The sequence below is a fragment of the Anopheles stephensi genome, chromosome 2 (assembly GCF_013141755.1).
Source record: "Anopheles stephensi strain Indian chromosome 2, UCI_ANSTEP_V1.0, whole genome shotgun sequence".
Classification (NCBI taxonomy): domain Eukaryota; kingdom Metazoa; phylum Arthropoda; class Insecta; order Diptera; family Culicidae; genus Anopheles; species Anopheles stephensi.
The window spans coordinates 38,212,337-38,229,667 of record NC_050202.1 but is presented as its reverse complement, the minus strand read 5'-3'; the positions used below and the strand labels follow the sequence as shown (position 1 = coordinate 38,229,667).

General features: G+C 39.6%; 3 protein-coding genes across 4 annotated transcripts; 1 reads left to right on the top strand and 2 right to left on the bottom strand.

Annotated features, from left to right (window-relative positions):
* Nucleotides 1–333: 333 nt before the first annotated feature.
* On the top strand, nucleotides 334–1,297 carry LOC118504823. The gene is made up of 2 exons (XM_036039828.1): nucleotides 334–652; nucleotides 712–1,297. Exons 1-2 carry the CDS (start codon nucleotides 538–540, stop codon nucleotides 1,062–1,064), a joined length of 468 nt encoding a protein of 155 aa, XP_035895721.1. The 5' UTR covers nucleotides 334–537; the 3' UTR covers nucleotides 1,065–1,297.
* A 1,644-nt stretch (nucleotides 1,298–2,941) lies between these two features.
* Nucleotides 2,942–11,014, bottom strand: LOC118504819. 2 transcript variants are annotated; one of them, XM_036039824.1, is made up of 5 exons: nucleotides 5,160–11,014; nucleotides 3,939–4,037; nucleotides 3,785–3,877; nucleotides 3,640–3,717; nucleotides 2,942–3,563 (listed from the first exon to the last, which is right to left on the bottom strand). In XM_036039824.1, the coding sequence occupies exon 1, from the start codon at nucleotides 7,051–7,053 to the stop codon at nucleotides 6,124–6,126; it is 930 nt and encodes a 309-aa protein (XP_035895717.1). In that variant the 5' UTR covers nucleotides 7,054–11,014; the 3' UTR covers nucleotides 2,942–3,563; nucleotides 3,640–3,717; nucleotides 3,785–3,877; nucleotides 3,939–4,037; nucleotides 5,160–6,123. The 2 variants fall into 2 exon arrangements, with proteins under 2 accessions (XP_035895717.1, XP_035895716.1); XM_036039823.1 differs by having other exon boundaries at nucleotides 3,939–11,014.
* A 2,230-nt stretch (nucleotides 11,015–13,244) lies between these two features.
* On the bottom strand, nucleotides 13,245–16,249 carry LOC118508013. The gene is made up of 4 exons (XM_036047398.1): nucleotides 15,755–16,249; nucleotides 14,973–15,529; nucleotides 13,871–14,885; nucleotides 13,245–13,439 (listed from the first exon to the last, which is right to left on the bottom strand). The coding sequence occupies exons 1-4, from the start codon at nucleotides 16,247–16,249 to the stop codon at nucleotides 13,245–13,247; spliced, it is 2,262 nt and encodes a 753-aa protein (XP_035903291.1).
* Nucleotides 16,250–17,331: the final 1,082 nt, after the last annotated feature.

The following is a 17,331-nucleotide window of genomic DNA, read 5'->3' as shown; positions in this document are numbered from 1 at the left end:
TGTACCTTGTTTTAATTCTGATTTTAGTATAGTCTTTCTTTTGTCCTTAAATTATAGTAGAGAGTCTTTACTTATGTTAGTGTTTGTGTTTTCGTGGTACTGAATATCTTTGTTGTAATGTTGAGAGTTTTCCTGTCCTCTTCCCGACGGGAAGTTTAACCCAACGAGACAGTTTTGACCGTTTTCGAACAAAACTGTTCTCTCTGTCTAATCGTTCTCAGTTATTCCCACGCGGAGATAGCAACGCGAGAGATTGCGAGTACGACGGCGGCTTTATTTTTTCTCAGTCAAGAAACGGTCAGAGATTTGACCGTACAAACTCATACGCTGCACTCTCATAACCGGCGCTTCTGTACATTTGTGTGCGTGCATGTTAACCGATTTTCTTTTCTATAACGCGTCGCTGACTCTTCTTTACATTCTTCATCGTATTTTACCTTCGTTTAGTGTTATTGTGGTTTCATGTCAACTTGCGAACAGGCAGAAGTTTTGTGTGAAGTTTATGGTTTTATGTGAACATTTTGATTTTTTTTTAAAATGTCGGATATAAAACGTGCACGGAAAAGTGGAAGATTTTACCGGCGGTCGAACAAGTTTAAGGCGCTGAATCCATCAGCTGAAATTGGACAAGAAGCGACACAAGCTGAAACATGTAAGCCCATGTTGTGCTCAATGCTGTTGACAAATAATAAATCATTGATTCAATTCTAGGCCCCCAATCGTTACCTTTAGATCTATTTGAAGATGAATCTACAGTACCACCAATCGGTATAAATGAACCCCAAATTGAGGACGAAGATGAACCATTGGTAGATTACATGTTTTCTGACAATGATGATGAGGATGACGATAGTTTTTTGAAAAATGACAATGCTCTAACGCTGGATAAGTTGTCCGTAGTAGACGGAATTCGATATTGGGCATTGTCAACAAATGCCACGCATAAGTCCATTGACATGGTGTTAAAGTTATTCCGAAAGGTTAATGTAAAAGTCCCTGCAACTGCTAAAACCTTGCTGCAAACGAAACGCAACGCATCGTCAATTTTGGTACCATGGCATTAAAAAGTGTTTGTGTAATTACTACCGGTAAATAGTTTTAGAAATGTCAAAAAAATGGTGTATATTTAACCATAATTTGAAATTTTAAATTATTTTCACGCATAGATACGACAAGCCGCCATCGAAGCAACTGACGCTGACTATATCCATTGATGGATTACCGTTGCATAACAGTTCTGCAATGCAATTCTGGCCAATACTTTTTAAAATAGTAGAGGATTCAAAAGCACCGGTAATGACTGCTGCTATTTTTTGCGGGTATAAAAAACCAGAGAGCACCGAACAGTATCTCCGCCCAATGGTTGAGGAATTGAATGATTTAATATCCAATGGTTTAGACATGCACGGTGAAAATGTCGCCGTTAAGCTTTTGGCCATAGTTGCTGACACGCCGGCAAGGTCGTTTGTGAAAGGTAAAATATTTTTCAATTATTGCATGTAACAGCGTATAAAGTCCTTTTTAAATTTATTTTTTATAGGTGTTACTAGCCCCACCGGCTACGGAAGCTGATTAAAATGTACTATCGAAGGAGAGTATTTGGTCCATAAAGTTACATTTGTCGGTTTAAATGCTCCAAAACGAACAGACCAAGCATTCAGAAATGACGCTTATCCCGGACACCGCAAAGTGTACACCCCTTTGTTGGACATTCTATTTTTCGACATTATTGAAGATATATGTGTAGCAGATCGGATGCATCTTATTGACTTAGGAGCAACAAAGCGGTTGCTTCTGGGATGGCGAGACGGTACATTGGGCATAAAACGATGGACGGAAAAACAATGCGAACGGATTTCGGAGGCTTTTCAAAAAGTACTAAAACCTCTTGAAGTACATAGGAAACAACGCCATCTCAAATACCTCAATCATTGGAAAGCATCCGAGTGCGCATTTTTTTTTGCATTACGCGTCATTTGTCATCATTAAAGATCATCTGCCTGTTGAGGTGTACAAACACTTCATGCAACTGTTTTGTGCCATTACACTGTTTTCTTCAACAGTTCATAAAAGTAAATGGCACGTTGCAGGTCAGTTACTAAACAAATTTGTTGAAAACTTCCCTAGCGTGTATGGCAGACAGTACATGACAAGCAATTTTCATAATTTGCAACATATTTATGATGAAATGCTCAGGTTTGGGTCACTATCACTAATTTCGACATATCCTTTTGAAAACCATCTTCAATTTTTGAAACGTCTTCTCCGTAGTGGATGGAAGAGCTTGGAACAAGCCATTAACAGACTCGCAGAGTTGGATGAATTTAAGATTCCTAAAAGTAAAGATGCTTGTTATCCATTAATAAGTGAAAAAAAGAAAACAATCGGTGTAACTGTAAGAGAAGATTTTGTATTGCAAAATGACCAAAGAAATTGTTGGTTTTTAACAAAAGACAATAGTATCGTTAAATTTCATTCAGCAAATCATGTTTTAGAAACAGGTAACAACAAAATATGTATCAGAGGACCAAAACTAAATTCGAAAGAGTTAGTGTTCGATGACCCAATTGAATCAAGTGAAATGTTTATATTCAAAAGCTTCAATAATGCTTTGTCAGAAACTACGTTCGAAACATACACTGATCAAATACTGTGTAAGTTAGTAGCTCTTCCAACCAGCTCTGTGCAAGAAATAGTGTTTGTTCCTTTAATACACACATTGATAGAGTAGATGTGCTTTGAATTCAATTTAGATAATAAATATGTAGTTCATTTCATGAGAAGTATCACATTTATTTACCCATATATGCAATGAAACTAAATAAGATCTTAATTAGTGTATAGCAAATTATTTAAGAAAGAAACAACAACTCGATTTTAATAATAATTTTTCAGAGAGATATCATTTATTTCGGTGGTCGTCTACATGATAAGTACTTAATGATTAATGAATTAATTTCTTTTTTTATGAAGAGAAGTGTGTTTGGTAGGAGAAAGGTTAGCTCGAGACGGAGCGTGCTTAAGACGAATTTTTATAAAATCTGCAACGTATTTGGGAGTTGCTAAAACTCTCGCATTACTTCCTATTTCTTTTAACAGAAGAAGTATGCCTTCACACTTCCTGAACTCTATCTTCGTTGATCCTGGCTTACTTTTTCCAGTCCAACTGATTGTGGCAAAAAATGGTCGATTAAAAAGTAAATCAAGCGCTTCATGTAATCGACTGTCTACATCTGCGACTGTTATTTGCCTCTGCAAATACCTAACTACATTTTCTTTAAATGATGGGTCAGTGCTAATCGATTGCTCAAAGGTATCTAATTCTTCTTTTGTATTAAGCTTGGTTAGCTCAAATTCGTCCCTAGAAAGTAGACCTTGCCTAGGACAACTTACAGCGACTAACTCCTCTACGGCTTCTCGATGCCGGGCTGAATTTCTAATAAGTATATCAAGTTTGTTGTCTATAAGATCCTTTAAATACTTATTTTCTTTCTCTAACCGATCCACTTTGGCTCTAAGCTCCGCAATCTCTGCTTCTGAAGACAATTTTGCTCTTTTGTTAGCTGTAATAAAAATGAGAATATTTTAAAATTCGCACATCGTATCACATAGACAAAATACTCAAAAAGTAACACATACTTTGTTCATTGCCGCAAATTTCATCTGGTTGGATTGCTCGATCCGCGCATTTCTCGGTGTTGGCATGACAAGAAGAATCTGCAAGTTAAAAATAATGCTATATAATTAAAAAGAACCGAATCGTTTTGACCGCTTTGAAACTTACTACATGGTTGCATGTCGACTGCAAGGTTATTATTATTGTTCGTGGAATTGAGCTGTGGTTCCCCTATTATTTTGATTATTTGGAGGTTTGGAACTGCAAAGGAAAATGTAATTTATATTATTTGAACATAAAAAAAACACTTTACCTGACTTACTATTTGGAAACTGAATGGTTGGAAGTTGGTTTGTACCAACTTCTTCGTAGGTGTCCTCACACCACATGTCCTCCTTATTTGTCGTTTCCATTTCGAATCCTTTGCAAAGTTTGCACAATGATTGAAGCAATCTGAATTGGTTTTCACTATAACACTTTATTTGCTTGTGTGACGCGTAACTGATAGCTTAGGTTAGCAACTGAACTTTCCGATGGTTACAACAACTCTTGTGTACGAAGGTTTTAAGACAACTCTCGTTAATTAGGGTTGCAACCCCTTTTTATATCCTTTTTGGAATAGCGAAATTTTTAAGCAGTGCGAAGGAGTCCGCAATGCGAAGGAGAGTCAGCATGAGTAGTTATGCACCCTGACCGATGCGTACACAACCCAATACTCGCGAATTTGTTACGATCGGCCAGGGTAATCTTTTGTTCTTCCTTGCATCCGGTCTTCCTACATGCGTGAGGTCAGGGTAAGGATATTTGCAGATCGGATGTTATGAAGGAGTAAGTGGAACCGAGGAAAGCGAGAAGAACTCTATGGAAATTTCCATGCGGTTGGGTGGATTGAGTGTTTAAAAGAGGAATGAGATGAGAAGAGGAACTTTTGCTGTTGAATATATACATAAGCCATAACAACCGTATTTTTTATATATACATGCATATCAAATTACAAATTAAGAGATAACTTTACTAAAACTGAGCCTGCTTTTGTAAGAAAGTAAATATTTAACAAGTTAAACGCTGTAAATGTTTACTCTACTTTCCGTTCTGGAGGCATGTCGCGCGAATTGCAGCAAGTTGTGCTGTGCGTGCACGTTTAAACATGTCCCAATGATACAGGACAATGCAAAATAAAAAAATAAATAGAGCGTAACTGAATATAATTGCTAATTTTTTTCTTAAGACATGATTCCCGATTACTTTTAAAACATCAAACAAAGAAACGCTTATTTGTTAATGCAAAATAATTTGCATTATCGGTTCCTACAAACAAATTGTCAAAACGGTATGCATAGTTGGCAAGCTTTTTCCATTAAATTGTATCGTCTTTTCACAGACACGGTACACATACGGTATAATTCTCAACATGCATAGCTTAGAACAAAACCTATCTCATAACAATCACATACGACACAGCCTCGGTGGTTCAAATCGTAAACACATCAAACAAACAAGGTAAATCCGATCATAACCAAGTTCTATTCCCGTTCTTACTTACCTATTTACTACAGCTCCTGTAAAAAAAAGCGTCTGCACTCGCCTGGATCAAAACCCGCGCAAACTAATTCGCACAATCCTCTGGTGCAATCGTCCATCCTACACATAGAAGAAAGCGACAAAAACATACACGTGTGAAGGAACAAGAGCGAACATGAAATAAATACCACCAAAAAAACACGTTGGCGACAAAGCAAAACCAAGCCAAACAAGAAAACACCATATATACTTTTTTTTGCTTGTATATGCCTGTTCGTCTCCCATGCAAATACAGTCAATAAAGTAACCGTTTTTTGACCATTTTTTTGCAAAGGAAAAGAGAGTGAGAGCCTGTGAAGAGCAAATGGTCAAATCCGTCTGCTATTTTTAATGTTTTTTGACCGTGTTTGGACGGTCAAATCTTAGTCAAAAAACGTTCCAAAAAGCAACGAAATCGTTCGCTTGGGAAGGAGCACCTATGTGTCCTATTTTTGCGTATTGATATAGCGCGCGAGTATCTATGTTATTGTTTTTCCGGATTGTGTTATTTTTTTTTCTTATATTTCTATTTTGTATTTTTTCAGGTGTTCGATTTTTTTTTATAGTGTTTCCGGAGGGTGCTTGCCAATTTTTAATTAGGTTTTCTTTGGTTATGTCATTAGTTCTATTGAAATTCGGGCATATGAAGATCTTGTGCCAACCAGTGTTGGGTACATTGCAGGTGTCGCAGGTTCCATTTTCGACTATTTTCATTATGTGTAGCCAATGTTCTGAAAAATCATGTCCTGAGATGATTCTGTTTGCTATGTTTGTTTCCTTGGCTGTTAGGTTAGTGTGTTTGTACCAAGTTTCAAATTTGAATTCTTTTTGAAATTCTGCAAAAAATTTTCCTCTGGTGGTTATGCTTGTCCTGTACCATGCGCATGTTTGATCTTTCATTTCCTGTTCGAATATTTTAATAATATCTATGTGTCTGTATTTGTTTCCTATTTGATTTTGGGATATTGTGCCTCTTTTCGCGAGATCGTCTGTAATATCGTTTCCCCTTTTACAATGTGTGACGGTATCCATGTAATGTTCAATTTTGTTTTTATACCTAGTCTTATTATTTCGTATATGATTTCTTCAATGAATAATTGTGATTGAGCTTTCTCTATTATTTTGCATGCGGTGAGGCTGTCTGTGAATATGATAGGTTGGTGTAAATTCATTTCGTCTGCCTTTTTCAGGGTTTCGTGTAAAGCTATGATTTCAGTTGTTGTTATGGATGCGTAATTCTTTATATTGTATTCGTAGTATGAGTGAGTATTTTTTGATTTAATATAAATTCCTATACCGGCTTTGTCGTTAATTATGCTTCCATCTGTGTATATGGTGGGTCTATTTTGGTCCCATTGTTTGATTTTTTCTATTGTTATTTGTTTCATAATTTCTTTGTTTGTATTAGTTTTTTTTGGTATTTCATTGGTTAGGGATGTATCTATTGGTATTTTTACTTTAATGTTGTTGTGTCTGGCTAACCATAGATTTTTGTATATTCTTAAGTCTTTTTCGAACAAAGTTTCCTGATATGATTTTTTTCTTTTTTTGTAGTTAGTTTTATAATGTTTCATTAATTGATTTCTTATTGGTCTAGAGAAAACTATGTCTTTTGTGAGTTCTTTTCTTGTAGTAAAATAGTTCCTTATTTTGAACGGTACCTCCGATGCCAGGGCGTGTAGTGTATTTAGTGGTGTGGTTTTTGTGCAACCTGTTGCTTTCCTTAAGGCTTGGTTTATAATTGTGGTTAAAGAGTTTTGGTTTCTTTTGTTACTGTTATTTGTGAAAGATGTTCCCAATTCTAGTATGTTTCTTTTGTTAGCTCTGTATATGGTTAATGCTTTGTGTGGGTATATGTTGTTTTTTTTTTGTGGCATAATATTTTGATTAGGTTTAGTCTAATGTTTGCTTTGTTTTTCAGGTGTTCTATGTGGTGTTTGAATGTTAATTTTCTGTCTATGATAGTTCCTAGGTATTTATATTTTGTAACTTCTTCAATCGGGTTATTTCCTATGATTAGAATGATCTTGTTTACGTTTCTTCTGTGATTTCTTCTGTGAATAAATTTAAGGCAGTTTGTAGGTTTATTTCTAGTTCTTGTTGTGTTTTTCCGTTTCCTAGGATAGCGAAGTCATCGGCGTATTGTATTAGTGTTGTGTTATTGTTGTGAATTTTTTTGTGGAGGTCTTTTGTGTAGAAATTGAAAAGTGTAGGAGACATTACATCTCCTTGTGGTAATCCGTCTGTTACTAGTTTTGTTATTTTTCTATTGTCAGATTCTATTTCTATTGTTCTATTTGTCAGAAAGGCTTTTATCCATTTGGTTATTTGTTGAGGTATTTGTGTTGTTATCATTTTTTCTAGTAATATTTTTGTTTTTACGTTATTGTAGGCTTTTTCTAGGTCTATGAATATTATTCCTGTTTTGGTGCTCATTCTGTTGTTGTGGTATATTCGATTAGTTATGTAGTTGATTGCTTGGTTAATGGTTCTTTTGTTTCTAAAACCAAAAGATAAATCCGGGAGTATATTGTTGTTTTCTATGAATTTGTTCATTTTCAGGATTACCGCAGAATTCAAGATTTTTGTGTATGTAGGTATTAAGGATTTTTGGCGGTAGTTTTCTATGGTGTTGTTGTCTTTGTTAGGTTTACATATGGCTATGATCTTTAAGTGTTTTAGATGTTTTTTAATGATACCCTTGTACCACATCTCGTTTCCTTCTATGAGGATTTTTTCTAGTGTTTTCGAGTTTATGTTTTTAAGCATGTTGTAGGTGATGTTATCTGGTCCTGGGGCTGTGTTTTGTTTTTTTTTTGATAGGATGTGTTCCCATAGGTTTTCGTTAATCAGTTCTGTGTGGTTTTGTGATTCTAGGTTGATGTTGATAGTGATTCTTGCGTTTTTGTTGTCTATGAAATTTAGTTTCAGAAATTCTTTGGCCTTGCTTATTTCATTATGAATTATGTTTGATTCTTTGTTGTTGTTGTTTGTGTTATGGTTGTTATTAATTTTTCCTACTAGATTCCATAGCTCTTTGGTGTCAGTTTTTCCATTAATTCCTTCTATGGTGGTTTTCCAGTTGGTTTCCTTTTGTTTTTAATTTTTTGTTTCAGAATTGCTGTTTGTTTTCTTACTTCTATGGCGTTTTCTATGGTTCTGTTTTGGTTAAAAGTTTTCCTTGCTTTGTTTCTATTATTTAGCGCGTTTTTCGTTTCGTCGTTCCACCAGGATTTGAGTTTATGAGTGGAGTTATGTTTATTATTTGCTATTATCTTTTTTATTTTGTTGGAAAGCTGTTTTATTGTATGGATTTGTTGGCTATCTATTTTTTGTATATCCTCAATTATGTTTTGTTTGTTGTAGCCTGTTCGGTTTTGTCTTGTTTGGGTTTTGTCTAGTATTATTTCTATTATTTTGTGACTGCTTCCTCCTATGTGTTGCTTTCTTATGTTTCGTTTTATGTGATTATATATATCGTTTGTTGTGATGGTTAAATCTATTGAGGTTTGTCTTTTGTTTGTGTCTGTTGGTGTGTGTGTATGTATCGTTTGGTATTACAAAGAAGTTCGAGTTTTGAAATTCTTCTATGATCGTTTCTCCTTTTCTGTCTGTTATGTCGTCTACCCAATATGTGTGGTGGGAGTTGAAATCCCCTGTGATAATTGTTTTGTGTTGTGTTCTGGTGTGGTGTGTTATTTTGTTAAGTGTGTTTTTTATTTGTGTTGTGTTTGCTTGAGAAGCTATATAGATGTTGATAATTGTGAGGTTTTTATTTGTCAATTTTATGGTGGTTGTTTGTATGTTTTCTGTAATGTCTTCGATTTTTTGAATTATATATTTTATTTGTTTTTTTAGGATGATACAGCTTCCTCCATAACCATCTTCTCTATCATTTCTGATTATGTTAAAACCTGGGATTTTCAGTTTTTGGTCAGATTTAAGCCATGTTTCTTGGAGGCAGGCTATTTGGAAGTCTTCGTTTCGTAAAAGATGGTTTAATTCCTCCTTGTTTTTCTTTAAATTTTGAATGTTTGTTTGAATGATTTTTATTTTGTTCATTGTGATGTTTTTTTTATGTGCTTGTGTGTGTGGTGTATGTGTGGTGTTTGTGTATTAAGGTGAATTAAAAAATTTAGCACTTAAATAACTATATAAATAAATAAATAAGTGAATAATAGAAGATGTATAAATTAATTAACGATTGAAAAAACTAAGTTTAATCAATTAATTCCTTAAGGCTTGCTAGTAGGATATGTTTGTGTGAAATTTATCTAATGTGGGTTTTTGGTTGGTTTTTTTTGTTTCCTTTTTTTATATAAGTTGTTTTTTTTTCTTTTTTTCTATTATGGGGATAGTTCCAGATTATATCTTTTGTCTTCTGGGCTATGAAAAATTTCTGGGTCGCTTATCGTAATTTCTGTGTCGCTGGAATACATTTTATCCATTGATGTTAGGGATTCAGTGTAATTACTTTCTGTTTTGTTTGTGTTCTTTGTGTTATGTTATGTTTTTTTTCTGTGTTTCTTGTATTGTTGTTATTTTGTGAGTTGTCTTTTGTTACACTGGCGTATTGTCTGTTCGTATATTTTCTTGGTATCATTGGTGTGGTTTCTCGTCTAATTTGTCTTGCCTCTCGCATTGTGATTCTGTTAATTGTTTGAATTTTTTTAATTTCATATTCGTCGATGAATATAGGGCATTTCTTATCTAAGGCCGAGTGTTCTTCTCCACATTGTGAGCATTTGACCGTGTTATGGCATTCCTCGTGGTATGATTCTCCACATTTAGCACATATTTTTTCGCGGTTGCATCTCTTTTTTGTATGTCCGAATTTCATGCAGTTCATACAACGCATTGGCATTGGGATATATTGCTCGACTCTTTCGCGGTAGTAACCAATATCAATAGCTCTAGGGGGGTTTGTTGTTTTGAAGGTCACAATCGCTGTTCTGGTGTTTACTATTTCCCCGTTAAATTTTTTTCGCTTCATTATAGTTACTTCAGTAACCTTTTGGTCCTTTAAACCTTCTTATATCTCTGCTTGTGATAGGTGTTTAAAAGCATCGCATATAATTATGCCTTTTGATGAGTTAAGGGTTTCGTGTTCGTATATTTTTACACTTATTTGACTTTCACCATGGTTCAAGTTGATCCTATGTAGTTTTTGTGCTTCTGAACTGCTTTTAACTTTCATTAAGATCCTTCCGTCTCTAAGGAGAGTCGTTTGTAAAGGTTTGCCGCCAATTGCCATTTCCGATGCTTTCGCAAACAGGAAAGGATTGTAGGTAGCTAGCGTTTTCCCTTGTGTTGTGCTTTCCACTATCATATATGTTTCTTCGTTTCCTTTCTGTCCTTTTGGTCGGTAGTCACTTTAAATTATTCGTTGGTAATGATTTGGGGGTTTGGCGTCCTTTCTGTTAGGAAGATGGCCGTGGAATCATGTTCGCAGAAGTCTACGCTGCTATCGCGTCATTTGGCATCACCCTCAATTCATATGTATTCAGTTGATCCCTTCGAGCCAAAAGTGCTATGCTGCACGGATGGGATGCGGGTCAATTCAGTGTACAGATTTTTTTTGCATTATTTTCCATGTCTAAAAAAATATGTAACAGATATAAGCTACCTGCCCTTTTTTTATTTTCAGTTTTGCATTGCATTGTCATCGATGTATTGTCAGCAAGGAATTACCTGCAAAACGCAAAGCAATTTAACATATGCGTTGCATGTAAACTCTTTGCTTTTTATTAATAATCACGGCCGTCCGTTTTGCTGTTAACTTACTTATTAATTTAATTGCCATAGTGGAGGACGATAATTGTTGGAATTGCTGTTTTTGGCACTGAATAGAATATTATCACTGGTTGGGAGTGATTTTTGTGATATCAGACGGACGTTAAAGAGTTGTAGTGTTGCGCGCTCGACTTACAATTTCATACTGTTTATTCACTGGTCCGGTTACAAGTTCATCCTATTCGATTACATAGTTCATCCATTGGTCAAGTCACTTTCCCCTTAATTCACTTCTAAGTTCGTTCGTGTGCGTCAATTTATACTATCTGCTTATAGTGTTGTTCCTTTACCATATTTCGTGTAATAATTAATATTTCATGCATTTTCTACATTCCGGCCACCAAAAGAGAATTCTTTTCAATTTCTGCAAATTCGTTGTTTTTCTTCATGTAACATGCTAACCAGTATCCTATTCGCTAATATATACGTAATTGACGTTTCGCTTGGGTCGGTATCAGTGTTTGTTTACATTATTAGTGCACCATGTGGTTACACAAATCCCTCGTTTGTATCGATTGGTCGTGGTAACAAAGCTAAACGATTAGCTGCTCTAACAATTTGTTTCCCCCCTGCCGTACGTAGCGTAACTACACGCACGACACCATCCTTGCCCGGGTGCAGCGCCGTAATGCGCCCCATTGGCCAAACAGTCGGGTGAAGATTATCTTCCTGGATTATAACCAGCTGATTGATCTCCAGCTTAACCGGTGCGTTGTTAATGTGTTTGGCTCGGGCTTGGAGTTGTTGGATGTATTCCGGATACCATCGGGACCAGATCGTTTGCACGTGCCTCTGCACGAGTTGGTACTCCTTGAGTCGGTTGGTCGGAAGGTGTCGTATGTCAACATCCGGAATTGCTTGCATGTTGCTGCCGATTAGAAAATGACTTGGGGTTAATGGTTCTAAATCGCAAGGATCATCGGATAAAGGGGTCAAAGGACGGGAATTTAAACATTGCTCCACCTGAGCAATAAGTGTAAGCATACTTTCTTGGGCGATACTTGTTATACTTATCGTGCGTAAAATGTGTTTTTTAGCCGACTTGACTGCCGCTTCCCATAATCCGCCGAAGTGAGGGGCCCTTGGGGGAATGAACTTCCATTCCATTTCGTTGGACGAACACCAATTGATGATAGACCGGCGATCGTCATCGTTCTTCTTCAGCATTTCGTACACGCGATGCAGCTCGTGGGCAGCTCCCTTAAACGTTGTCGCGTTGTCGGAGTGTAACTCGCACACCTTGCCTCGGCGTGCCACAAAACGACGTAGTGCTGCCAGAAATGCCGTAGTAGTTAAATCACTCACTAGCTCGATGTGTACGGCTCTAGTCGCGAAGCAAACAAAGATTGCGATGTACGCCTTCGTCGGACTCCGATTGCGGACGGGTGATTTCAGCATAAACGGCCCGCAGTAGTCCACTCCACTGATCGAGAAAGGTCTGGTCGGTGATACTCTCGACGTTGGTAGGTCAGCAACACTTTGTTTCACGAGAGTCGGCTTGTTTTTGAAACAAACGTGACACCGGTGGTAAACAGCCTTAACGAGATTCCTCCCACCAATCAACCAGAATCTTTGACGAAGTGTTGCTAATAACAGTTGCGGTCCAGCATGCAACAGTTGAAGATGATACGCCACTGCCAATAACACCGATAGTGGGTGCTTCGCCGAGAGAATCGCTGGATGTCGTCCTTCTTCTGGAAGATCAGCATTTCCGAGCCGGCCACCGACGCGTAACACACCAGTATGGTCGATGTACGGTGACAACCACTTCAGCTTCGATTTGTCGGAAACATGCTTCTCTTGAGCTAAAACCTTTAGCTCCTCCGCGAACGAATCCCTTTGGGCTAACTGGCATAACTTCAGTTCGGCCCGACGTAGTTCCGTGGCTGTAAGCGGTGGAACACTCTTCTCCTCGATGTGTGGCGCATCCTTGCAGCTTACTCTCGATGATTTGTTGGCTCCCTTGATGCACTCCATGAAGCGTAAACAATAAGCTACAACTCGTCTCAGCCTGTAGTATGATGAGTATCGCTCGAACAGTTTGTCACGGAACTCACACCTCGTAGAAACTGTGACAATCCGTGACGCCGTCGCCCGTTCTTCGATGACACCGTCATTCTCCTTCACTGCTGGTGGATGATTTGGCCATGCATCATGACTGTAAGCCAACCAACGAGGCCCATGCCACCAACGTTCACAATTAAGCAGCTCCTCCGGCTTCAGACCCCGTGATATGTCGTCTGCTGGATTATCACAACCAGGAACGTGACGCCACTCAGCTATCCGCGTTTCTTCCTGTATCTGCGCCACTCGGTTGGCGACAAATGGTTTCCATCGACGTGGTGGAGAATCCAGCCAATACATTACCGTCATTGAATCGGTCCAACAAAAGGCCATCGTAGATGCCGGTAACGTTCGACTCACCTTCTGGAACAGTTGGGTTGCTAATCGTGCGGCGCACAATTCCAACCTGGCGATCGAGTGCGTATTCGCCAATGAAACCACTTTCGACTTCGCTGCTAACAATTGCACCGTCACAATGTTGTCCGTCGATTCTGCGCGTACATAACAGCAAGCACCATATGCACTTTGTGACGCATCAGCGAAGACGTGCAATTGCAAGCTGACCGTTGTAGGTTGGGAGATAAAACGTGGCACTCTTAATTCGCGTAGCGAATATAACGTTGAATGAAAGCTTCTCCACTCTTGTTGAAGCTCACCGGGCAGTGCACGTTCCCAATCCCAAGCCTTTCCATTCTCCTTCAAACTCCACAAACGTTGTAGAAAGACTTTCGCGATGATGATTGTCGGACCCAACAAACCAAGTGGGTCGAATATTCTTGCCGTGTACGACAAGATCAAGCTTCTCGTTAATACTTCAGCTGGTTGTGGAAGGCCAACCTTGAAGGAAAACGAATCGTTGGCGGGTTCCCAAACCAGCCCCAGCGTCGAAACAGCTTGACCATCCTTCCACTCGTGCATTGATTGAATCGCAAGATCTTCACATGGGACATCTAGAAGCGATTCTGGAACGTTAGATGCCCACTTTTTCAATGCGAAACCAGCTGAATCGAGCATTGCGGTGATTTGCTTTCGCACTTCTACTGCTTCGTTAAGGTCAGTCGCTCCTGTTAGTAGATCGTCGACGTAAAAATCACGTAACACGGGATCAACTGCCTTCGGGAATTGATCTTTGTGGTCATGCGCAACCTGCTGGAGCGTTCTAGTGGCGAGGAATGGAGCTGACGCCGTGCCGTAAGTAACGGTATTCAGCTCGTAGGTCGATATCGGATCCAGGGGGCTCTTTCGGTACCTGATACGTAGCAGATTCCGATCGATGATGTTGTGGAGAATTTGCCGGTACATTTTTTCCACATCGGCCACTAATGCGATTGCGTAGGACCTGAATCGCAATATAATCGTTAGTAGATCTTCCTGGACAATTGGGCCAACTAGTAACGTATCGTTTAAGGAGTATCCCGAGCTCGTTTTACAGGACGCGTCAAACACGACCCGTACTTTTGTGGATGTACTCGATTCCTTCACCACCGCATGGTGAGGAATATAACAATGCGGAACACTATCATCCACTGGTTCGGTAAGTTTTCGCATGTGACCAAGTTCCTCGTACTCTTGCATGAAACGCTTATATTCCATCTCCATTTCAGGGTTGATCTTCAATCGCCGCTCCACAGCCATCAGTCGTCGATCCGCAATCTCCTTTGATGAACCCAATACTATATCTGCTCTGGGATTACGAGGCAGACAAACGATGTAACGACCATGGTGATCACGCGTTGTAGTGGCAGCATAATGCTTCTCACAAGCATCTTCCTCAAGCGAGAGAGCGGGTCCCTCTAGATTGGTCTCGTTCTCCCAAAACCGTTGCAGCAATGTATCGAGAGACTCATGGCTCCTAATTGAGTGGCACGAAACAGGACTAGCGACTGAAATGTGGGAAGTATTCCCAGCAACTGTCCACCCAAACGGAGTCTCAACCAACCAAGGACCGCCTTTGACCAGTAACTGCTTCTTTCCGGTATGCCATTCCCAATATGCGTCACTCCCAATGATCACATCAACTCTTGAAGGAAGGTTAAAGGCAGGATCAGCCAACGGAACGTCAGGGAATTTCCAACCAGCAACATCGATTGGGGCAGTCGGTATCTCAGCACAAGGGGAGTTCACTATCAGGAACTCAAGTGGCGACGAAAATGGCGCTGACTTTGACTGCACCGTTGCGATGATCGAACCCTTGGCTTGCTGAACACCCTCACCGATACCTGTCAATGCAACGTTGATCTTTGTACGACGTGTCAGCAGCTTCCGCGCTAGGGATTCGGACACGATATTGCACATGGATCCTGAATCCAACAACGCTCGTGCTTCATGCCGAATGCCATGGTCATCGACTAACCAGAGAACCACCGTTTCGAGAACCACAATTTCATTGCTCGAACCTACGTTCATGGTTACCTGTGGCGGTGAATCGTCGTGCAACATGCTGTGATGACGTGCGTTGCACTTGTTGCAACGGAAGACGGAATTGCACGACCGTACCTGATGATTCGGGTTCAAACAGTTGAAGCATAGTTTATGCTTCGCAATCACTTCACGCCGGAACTTTACGTCTCCTTTGCAGAACTTCGGGCAGCTTCGTAGATGGTGTGGCTCTGCACACTCTAATGGACAGGATGCGTAGGATGTTCTGCTAGCTGGCTTCCGCGTTGACACTGAATTGCTCACGTATCTAACCTTTCCTCCCATTCTTCTTTCTCCACAGGCCACCGGCGTTTGTTTCGATTCAGATATCTTCGCTAACGTTTGGGACGAACGAAGGATTCGGATTCTATCCTGCAGGAAATCGATTAGATCTGAATACTTATCCTTGGGGCTGGCCGATGAATGCTTTTCCCAAGCTAGGATGGTTGATGAATCCAATTTGAAGAACAGCAATGTGGTGAGGGGAGTGTCCCAGTTGTCAACCGGTTCCTTCAGCTTTCTTAAACCGTTCACTTGCCGCGTGAACTCGTCCACAAGCTGCGCCAATTCATCCACAGATCCTTCATGCATCGCGGGAAGGTGATGCAATGTTCGATAATAATCACGGACTAACATGCGCGGGTTATCATACCGTTTCAGCAGCGCGGCCCAGGTGGTCGCATAGTTGTCCGCGGTCAATGTGGTATGCTCGAACAGCAGCGCCGCCTCACTCTTCAATGATGACAACAGATACTGAAGTTTCAGTATCGAAGGTATATCTGCTGACGAATCGATCATTGCCACGAAGCGATCACGAAACGTGAGCCACTTCGTCGTATCACCGTCGAACGTGGGGAGATCGATTTTCGGTAACCGCACATTAATTGATCCGAAATTACCCGTTGAGTTCAGGCTAGAATTGGCTTGCAAAATCGACGCGTTGAGAGGATTGGCTTCACACGGTTGCTTTTGCAACAAAAATCCTTTCACCTTTCGGTACACACTGTCCATTTCACATCGCTCTTGCAGCAAAGCTTCTAACGCTTCGGGAGATTCTTCCAATTCCTCCAGTTTTGCTACCGCGTTCAAATAATCTTGAACATGCCGTTCTAGCTGATCCAAGCACACTGGTATTTCACCCACATCACTTTCACTATAATCGTTTTTAAATTGTTCAATGTTCTTCACAAGCATTTGCGCTTGGCGCTTTTTTAATTGCGCGGCTTTGATTTTCTTCTCCATTTTCTACGTTGCTTCACTAACACACACGTAAAATGAACAAAGTTCAATGTTCTGCACTTCACTAACACTTAATACAGACGATGTAACGTTCACTTTGAATTTGATTCGAAATTGTTCACATCCTGCTGCGTTGCATGCAAGTTTCGTTAGAATACGATAGGAGTGATGGCCGTTAAAATGGAACCACGCTTCGCAATGGCGTAGATTTCCGATGAAGCTAAGCTACGCGGGACGCTAAGCTTTGCCTGTTGCCTTAAGTTGATGCGTAACAACAACTTTCACTCCAGTAAGTCGATTTGAATAAATCGCAACACAACTCACGAGAAAACAAACGAACATACAAGGGTTCACTCACGGTCACGAACACGTAATGACCTTTCACAGCAATTCGCGCCAATATGCGGAGCAAGACAGCGAACTGTTCGTTTCCTCACAAACACAGAGATGATTCACGTCACTGTGTACGGTAATTAACGTAGTGAATTTTTTCCGAAATCACTAAACCGACTTCACCAGATCCGGTTCGAAGGACCAAAATGAATAGAATATTATCACTGGTTGGGAGTGATTTTTGTGATATCAGACGGACGTTAAAGAGTTGTAGTGTTGCGCGCTCGACTTACAATTTCATACTGTTT